Source organism: Cervus elaphus, chromosome 18, assembly GCF_910594005.1.
Source record: "Cervus elaphus chromosome 18, mCerEla1.1, whole genome shotgun sequence".
In the NCBI taxonomy this organism is placed as follows: Eukaryota; Metazoa; Chordata; class Mammalia; order Artiodactyla; family Cervidae; genus Cervus; species Cervus elaphus.
Genome location: NC_057832.1, coordinates 118,996,927 through 119,005,462, shown reverse-complemented (window position 1 = coordinate 119,005,462; position 8,536 = coordinate 118,996,927). Strand labels below are relative to the sequence as shown.

The 8,536-nt window shown below is 57.8% G+C and overlaps 1 protein-coding gene across 1 annotated transcript; it reads left to right on the top strand.

Annotated features, from left to right (window-relative positions):
* Positions 1-1,075: 1,075 nt before the first annotated feature.
* On the top strand, positions 1,076-7,359 carry CRYGN (crystallin gamma N). Its single transcript, XM_043872737.1, has 4 exons — positions 1,076-1,629; positions 3,660-3,908; positions 5,552-5,697; positions 7,109-7,359. The coding sequence occupies exons 1-4, from the start codon at positions 1,609-1,611 to the stop codon at positions 7,242-7,244; spliced, it is 552 nt and encodes a 183-aa protein (XP_043728672.1). The 5' UTR covers positions 1,076-1,608; the 3' UTR covers positions 7,245-7,359.
* The last annotated feature ends 1,177 nt before the right edge of the window (positions 7,360-8,536 follow it).

Here is an 8,536-nt window from a genome sequence, read left to right as displayed (position 1 = left end):
CTGGAGCAGAAAAGATCCAGTGGGGCTGGGAGCTAAGACCACAGTGTAACGGAGCAGGACCCTAAGGGGCCTTCCTGGGACAGACCCCCTCCTCCTCCCACGTCCCCTGCCTGCTTCTTATTTATAGAAAAGCTGTTGTCTCCCAGGCCTCGGCTGAGTCACAAAAGCCTGGCTCAAGAATTCATGATTGGGGGACTTCCCTGGTGGTCCAGTGGCTAAGAAGTCGCCTTCCAATGCAGGGGGACACAGGTTCAATCCCTGGTCAGGGAACTAAGAGCCCACATGCCCAACCAGAAAACGCCTATGGGTACAGCTGAAGAGCTGGCACAGCCAAAAATAAATAAATTAACTTTAATTAAGACCCTGATGCTGGGAAAGATTGAGGGCAGGAGGAGAAGGGGGCAACAGAAGATGAGATGGTTGGATAGCATCACTGACTCAGTGAACATCAGTTTGTGCAAACTCCGGGAGATAGTTAAGGACAAGGAATCCTGGCATGCTGCAGTTCGTGGGGTCTCAAACAGTCGGACACGACTTAGTGACTGAATAACAAATTAATTAACAACAAAAAAAAGAATTAGTGATTGGAATGATGTGAACATGTAGTGATAAAAACGGATAGTAGTTGGGCCAGGAGAACTGGTGAGAATTTGAAGAGTACAGTCACAGAATCTTCAGTTCCTCCCTGAAGTAGCTGGGTAACAATGTTTGTGCACGTTTCCTGAGTTGTTTTACAGATGCTAAACTAAAATCCCCACCAAATGGAAGAAGTTAATTACCTGATGACCGTGAGCACTGTAGCCCCCAGACCTACTGGAGCCTCGGGATTGATCATGTTAACCCCTGTGACACTGCCCCATTGCCTCACCATCAACCAATCAGAGACTTGTCCCAGGGCTGATAGCTCACACCCTGTGACTCTCCTCCTCACCTTGCTTTAAAAACACTTGAAACCCACCCGGGATTTGCAGCCTTTTGAGCATGAGTCGCCTGGTTCTCCTTTGCAAGAAACCTTTCTCTGTGCCAAACTCCAACCCCGGGTTCGTTTCGCCTCACTGTGGGTGGGGTGCACAAATCTGGCTTGGGCAAGAGAAGAAGGTAGGGGGCAGGCAGGGACTGTCATCTCTGCCCTCTGGAGCCTGGGGTCCATCCTTCACCCAGAGAACGACTCAGTAACAGGCTTAGCCCGGTCCGGGTGGGAGAGGGGAGTGGCCGTCTTTCTGTCCGGGAAGGCTCAGGGCTCGATGAGGGGGAGGATGGAGGAGGGGAGCCTGGAGACCCCCGCCCCAGTGGCGGGGCGGGGCAGCGGGGGTGTGTGGTCCTTACTCAGCAGGGCTAGCAGGCAGGCTGAGCCCGAGGGACAGTCGGCCTTGGGGGCCGAGCCGGGCTCCGTGACCCCCGTGAGCACTGGGGAGACCCCCCAGACGGGGGCGGGGCGAGTCCCACCGGCCGGGCGGCCCCTCGCGGGCTTAGCACGCCCGACAGCACTAACCAGCCGGCCCAGCAAATCTTTTGTCGGGGCGGCGCTGAGCCAGCAGGGCGCCGCCCGCTATATCTGGGGCCCCCTGCACGCCCGCGGACCCGCACTCCAGGCGCCCAAGGTGCACCATGGCGCAGCGCTCCGGGAAGGTGAGTGCCCGAGGTAACCGCCGGCCCCGGGGCGGGGCCCAGAACCCCCTTCCGTGGCTCTTGATGCTCTGGATGGGGGCTGGGGGTGGAGGGTGGCAAATTGCTGCTTCGTGCGTGCCCTTTGCATCTGACAACCCCAGGGTAGCCTGGCCCTGGCTGAGGGCCTCTGTGATGTGGGGGTTAGGAAGTACCCCCATCACCTCTTCTAGCCCCTCCAGCAAGTGCTGGCCCTGGGGCCCCAACCTCCACCACCAACCAGGAGCAGGCCAGGGTGGTGAGCTGTGAAGGGTGCCTAGGTTGCGGTGGGGGACCCTTGCCTTGCCTTGCAGGCCCTGGGCCCCTGCTTCTTTCCCTGAGGCTGTTCTAATGTGGCTTCTCCTTCCTCAGAATCTGCCCAGGGGCACTTGGGACTAGTTATCTGCACAACCATTCAGACCTGAGGGGGCCTCCGAATTCTGTGGGTGACAAGTTGTCCTTGAATATCTGGGGGTGGGGAGAGCCCTCAAAGAGACTTGTGCAGGAAGGAGGGTAAACTTGGACCTCCCCCCCTCTTCGCTAGCTCCCTGTCTTTTGGTCTCCAGGGGCTACATTCAAGGTTAGTGAGTATTACTGCATCCGTCTGCGCGGGCTAGGTTATGCCTCAGTAACAAACAGCCCCAAGAGCTCCCCTCCACCACGGTCCACGCACCCTCTGTGCTGCAGAGCGACACCCTGACAGCAGCAGAGGCAGAGGGAGAGAGGAGAAATGAGGAGTTTTCAGAGCTTCCGAGTCCCCCACACGTCCCTTTGGCCAAAGCCTGTGGCTTCACTTAACGCCAAGGGGCCCAGAGAGGCAGTTTGTACCATCAGTGACAGCACACATACATGATGGCTGTCGTCACTCGGCCCAGGTAGCGTTACTTTGCCAGGCCCCTTCTAGGAGCCCAAAGTATTAGTTGCTCAGTTGTATCTGACTCTTTGTGACCCTGTGGACTGTAGCCCACCAGGCTCCTCTGTCCATGGGATTCTCCAGGCAAGAATATTGGAGTGGGTTGTCATTCCCTTCTTCAGGGGACCTTCCCCACCCAGGGATCAAACCCAGGTCTTCTGCATTGCAGAGGCAGACTCTTTACCATCTGACTCACCAGGGAAGCCCCTGAAGAGCTATCGAATGGTTGGAATGTTAGGTTCCTCGGCAGAAAGGGAGTGAGTTTGAGGTTGATATGGTTCATGTTTTTGTTTTGTTTTTTTTTTTGAAGTACAATTGACTGACAAGATTGGCTTAGTTTCTGGTGTATGACGCAGTGACTGGATATTTTTATCCCTTACCAGATGATCATCAATAGGTCTAGTTATCATCTGGTTCACGGTGTTCAGTTTGAGGACACCCTTCAGCGCTACATCACCATGGCACACGGTGTCTGAACTGACCACTGGGTTAGAAAAGCTCCAGATCTAACACATGCATGTCACCCGGAGGGGTGGCCTAGGGCACAAAGGGACGGGGCTACATTGAAAAAACCTGCTTTTGAGCCGTTAATCCCGCGCTGGGCCCTGACTTGGCTCTGTTGGATTCAGTCTGTCCGGTGAAGCAGATGGATGCCAGAAACCTGACTTTCTGAAAACTGAGTATTTGGTTATAATGGCGAGTCCTGAGTGAAGTGTTTTCTCTTGGAAGTGTTTCCTTGGATGTTGTGTTTTAAAGATGAACAAAAATTGAGTTTAAAAACTGCAGTGGCAGTTTGAAAAGAGCCAGTTTTCACAGGGGCCCCTGGACAAAGGGGAAGTGCCTGTCTCCTCGGATCTTCTGAGATTTGTCTGCTCAACCATGGGCCCCTGGGGTGGGGATGGCCGGGCACTGTGGCTGACCTCAACCTAACATCCATGTGTTCTTTCACCCAATCAAGAGACAGGGTTGAGCACCTAGTGTATGCAGCAGATCTGGGCCTGGGGACTCAGGGTTCAGTGGGGCTGTTGGGCCCCACGTGTCCATTCCCGGAACTGAAAGGAGAGGCGCGCCCGACCCTTGCCCTCTCACCTGGCTCCTCTAGATCACGCTCTATGAGGGCAAGCACTTCACTGGCAGGAAGCTGGAGGTCTTCGGGGACTGTGACAACTTCCAGGATCGAGGCTTCATGAACCGGGTGAACTCGGTCCGTGTGGAGAGTGGGGCCTGGGTCTGCTTCGACCACCCCGACTTCCGGGGCCAGCAGTTCATCCTGGAGCGCGGCGACTACCCCGACTTCTACCGCTGGAACGGCCACAACGACCACATGGGCTCCTGTCGGCCCGTGAGGATGGTGAGTGGGCCGGGGTCCTCCACCTGGCCGGCTGAGGGGCTTCCTGCTGGAGTGATCCAGGGCTCCATGAGTCTGCTCAAGACATGGAACAGGTATTGGGAGGGGGGTGACCCTCCCAGCTTTAGGAACGGGTGAGACCATGGGATCTTTAAGACGGCGAGATGTCCCCACACAGACCTAGCCCCTCCCGCGCATGGGGACCAAATCGGAGAGCCCCTGGGAGTTTTCATGCCCGCGTTTTCAGCCGTGTATCAGCTTCAATTTCCTATGCCAAAATCTTGCTGAGTTTTCCACTTAAAATGCTATTGGAAACATCAGAAGTTTGGATTTGCAACCAGATGGGGGAAGCATTCAGCTAAAGTAAGGCTCATGTGGGCCTGGTGTGTCCACCAGCCAGGTCACCTTGTAGCGCTTTTCGGGAGCCTTCGATGGAGCGGCCGATGGAAGAAGCTTAGGTATCCTTGGCCAGGCAGCGGGAACTAAGGGACAGGACCCAGCAGACAGCCGCCACTTCACAGGGCGGATGATGAGGGGCGTCACTCCTCCTCGGCAAAAGACTGTATGTGTCTGGTTGTCCCTAGTGTGGGGACTGGGCATTCCTATTCCTTACGAGTCGCCCAAGTTCAAGTCCTAACCAGCCTCCTGTGAGCTCTGGAAGCTAGGGCGGGACACAGCTGGTTCCAGACAGCCAGGTGAGCTGCTCATGGGGCATCTCAGGCCTTGTGTCTGCAGGAGCGCCTCCCTGGACAAGCATCTGAGGACCCCCAGGGGAGGGGCCTCCTGAATGGAAACCCCTCAACCTCTCTCTTTTCTACATGGGCTGCAAACCCAGCTGGGTTTCGGTCTCTCAGATTATAAGAATACTTTCCTACGCTTCCCATCAGGTCACAGACATTTGGAAAAAAGGAATTGCCATGGCTGGCCCTGGGTCTTGCATAATGCTATTTGTATGAAAACTATCCCGGGTATCTTTTGAATGCTGTTCTCATAAAGAGCTGTCTTTGGGGCCAGCTCTGGCGTAGACCCAGCCCCTGCTGGCGCCAGAGCCCAAGGGGAGCTGGCCTGCCTCCGGCTTTTGGAAATACAGGGGACTCTTAAGAGGGTATGTCCTCGGCCCAGTGAGTCAGCAGGGATTTCAGCAAATGAGATCTCTTATTTGTTTTAGATTTTTGGCTTCATGTTTTAATAAAAGGTTCTGTTACAGTTTGTAAAATATTATCCTTTAAAAGCTGCCCGTGGCCTGCAGCCCGGGGCGGGGTTGAGGGGGGTGATGGGCACAGGAATGCGGTGGTGTGTCTGGGCAGGAGGAAGCCCAATGCCCCAAGCCGGTCCGAGGGTGGCCGCTGTTCCAGGCGGGCTGGCCCTCTCTGGATCCTGGGTTCTTTAGTTGAACAAAGGGGAGAGTAGACTGATTTGAGGCCCTGAATCTTTTTAAAGAAATAGATGCCTTTCATCCAAACAAATCTTATCTGCAAGTTCTGGGCTGAGGGGCGGGTGTTGGGCCTGGGAGGGGGCACTCACTAGCTCTCCAGCCCAGGAGCTCTTGGGTGCCCCCCGGGGCCCTGGGTGAGTTTCCGCTCCCACCCACACGTGGGCACTCCCTTCACCCTCTTCCCTTCCTCACTCTCGGTGGGGACCCGCAGCACGGGGAACACTTCCGCCTAGAAATCTTCGAGGGCTGCAACTTCACGGGCCAGTGCCTGGAGTTCGAGGAAGACTGTCCCTTCCTTCAGAGTCGGGGCTGGACCAAGAACTGTGTCAATGCCATCAAGGCGTACGGGGACGGAGCGTGAGTAGAACCCACCTGGCTGCCGCCCACAAGTCCCCGCCTGCCAGGGTGGGTCAGACCCCCCAGCAGAGGGGCAGCCTGTCCCCTGCCCCGAGACCCTTTCCCTCCCTCCCCCAGCCACCTCCCTGGCCCAGGAAGGCCAGGTTGAGGAGACACGGGGCTCCAGAGGGCCCCCGCCCACCCTCCCTGCAAAGGGCAGGGGGCCCTTTGCAGATAGTCATTCTTTAGGATTGGGCTGGGCTCTGGTTTGCTTGAGCCGGGGGAAGCCTGTTCTGGGCAGGGTGACCCTGCCCACTTGCCCACCCTTCACTGACCCTGCACTGGACCTCTCTCCTACCAAGCGCCCAGCCCCCCTAGGCGGGCCTCCCTGAGGAGATGCACCTCACTTCTGGTGGACCACGTGGCTGACTGTGGTCCTTCCACCAGCCGAGGCAGGCTGTGCGCCCACTGTGCACGCCCATCGGGCCAAGTTTCACGGCCCCTGTGTGCACCCAAGCTGGCCATCTCCTCCCCATCTACCTGGCTGGGTGGACGGTGTGTCCCCATTTTACAAAGCAGCAAGCTGAGGCCCAGAAAGTTATCCCTACCCTGCAGTGAGTGGCCCTGCCAGGATGACAGCCAGGCCTTTGGCTCCAAGTCAGACTGTCCCTGCTCCGGAGCCTGGGGTCTCCCCAGACCTCAGCCCCAGCCCCCAGGAGAAGAGCCCCAAGACATGGGTCCCAGGAGCCTGGCTCTTGTCACAGCGTCTATGGGATCCCTTAAGGCACAGGGTCAGGATGCCAGGGACTGAAGGAAGACGCTCCCCACCTTTCCTGGCATAACTGATGTAGGCTGCTGGGTCCTGGGCTCTGACCCAAGGGTCCTTCAGAAATTCCAGGTTTGCCCCAAGCTGATGGCACCTGGGGTTCTGGGGGTAGAATTCCAAAACAACCATTTGCTGGCTAAATTGTATTTTGTGAAGCCAGAGTCATACCTTTGGGTAGAAGGTGTCCTGAGCCCTGAGCCCCAACTTCCACCCACCCCCGGGAGTCCCAGGGGCTTGTTTAGAAAAGAAGACAGGGAGGTAGGAGCTAAGATTTGACTATAGGGACTTCAGGCCCCTCTTTACTTAAGAGGGGGCGAGGCTCAGAGGGGTGAGGGGGTCACTGGAGGCTGCCCGTGGGGGATGCTACCTCCGGCTCTGGGCTCTGCTCGTTACCCATGGAGCTTTCATCCTTTGTCTCCTGTGACTTCAATTTGAAAAAGAGACATGTAAACCCGTGGCCAAGACAAGCTGCCTGATGACGCCCCAGGATATGTAGTCTGGGCAGGGAGGGGCGTGGGGTGGCGGCTGTGGGTCAGGGGGATTGTGGGGCTTCAAGTACAGGATCTGGTCAGCCCCGGCCCCTGACCCCTGCCCCCCTCCACCCAGGTGGGTTCTCTACGAGGAGCCCAACTACCGGGGCCGCATGTACCTGGTGGAGAGGGGCGACTTCCGCAGCTTCTCCGACTGGGAGGCCCACAGCGCGCGCGTCCAGTCCCTCCGCAGGGTGGCCAACTTCTTCTAACTGCCCACCCACCCACCTGCCCACCGAGGTCTGGCCGCAACCAGGAGCCACTCCCCCAAGGAGAAGGCCAGTCCCCTCTGCCCACCCCAGGACCGTGGGGAATAAACATCCTAAAAGCCAAGCGCTGAGTGACTTCTCTGCCCTTTGTGACCAAGGGACAGTGTTGGGATAGGTGGGTGGGTGGGGGCGCCCCAGGCTCTGGAGGAACCGACCACAAAGGGGTGGAGGGGGACATAGTGAGGCATCTGCTGGGAGAAGTCAGGGCTGGAGGGGACCTGCAGGTCGTGGAGTCCAACCATGTTGTTTCACACGTGAAAAGTCAATGACCCACATAGGGAGGCACCACCTTGGATCTAGGATGGGAAGAGGTGTTTCCACCACCCGAAATGCTGCCCCGGCCAGCCAGGGGAGAAGGGGAGGGGGGGTTGTGATGGGGGAGGGTATGATGGGGTGGAGGAGGGGACGGGGGTGGGGGGCAAGGATGGAGGGTGTGATGGGGTGGGGGAGGGGGCAGGGGGAGGGAGGTCGTGATGGGGGAGGGGTAAGGATGGAGGAGGTGATGGGGTTGGGGAGGGGACTGGGCGGGGAAGTGGGGAAGGCGGGCAGGGGGAGCTGCCAGGCAGCATGGTCTGCTCCACTCCACCACCAAAGCCTGACCCAGGGCCCCTGAGTCGGCATCTCGGGGAGAATCTTGGCCTCAGGGATCTCATAGGGGAGGACCTTCTGAAAGGATGGCTGGACCGCAGGGGCACATCACCCCTCACAGCCCATATGGAGAGAGAAATTGAGGGGCTTGGAAGAATGGGGGATTGCTGCCTGATCAGGTGGGCTCTGAGGAGGGGAGGGGGAGGATACAGGAGGCGCCTTCAGGGCTGAAAGGCCAGGGAGCATCCACTCCCCCACCCCTGACTCTCACAGCGCTGCTCAACCCAGGACCCCCGCTCTCTTCACCCCAAGGAGAATTCACGGAGTTTCTCTGTACCGTGGGCCCTCTCCAGAGCAGTGGGCCCACCTTGGTGGGGTGGGCTTGATGGGAGGGGCATTCACACACACACATCCCCCCCAGGGGACTGGGAAGGAGGAACCTGGCCTGGGAGGGAGTGGGGTTTCCAGGAATAAGAGACCACCATGGCCTCCCTGATGGCTCAGTGGTAAAGAATCTGCCTGCCAACCCAGGAGACACGCGTTTCATCCCTGATCCGGGAAGATCCCACACGCCTCGGAGCAACAAAGCTCCCCTAAGTGTCGCAGCTATTGAGCCTGTGCGTTGAAGCCCAGGAGCCAAGGCTCCT

Bases quoted from the DNA above. Each gene is read 5' to 3' on its own strand.
- CRYGN (XM_043872737.1), top strand. From the start codon at position 1,609: ATGGCGCAGCGCTCCGGGAAG. The intron at 3,909-5,551 runs GTGAGTGGGCCG...GGGGACCCGCAG, and splicing joins CCTGTCGGCCCGTGAGGATG to CACGGGGAACACTTCCGCCT. The intron at 5,698-7,108 runs GTGAGTAGAACC...CCCTCCACCCAG, and splicing joins AAGGCGTACGGGGACGGAGC to GTGGGTTCTCTACGAGGAGC.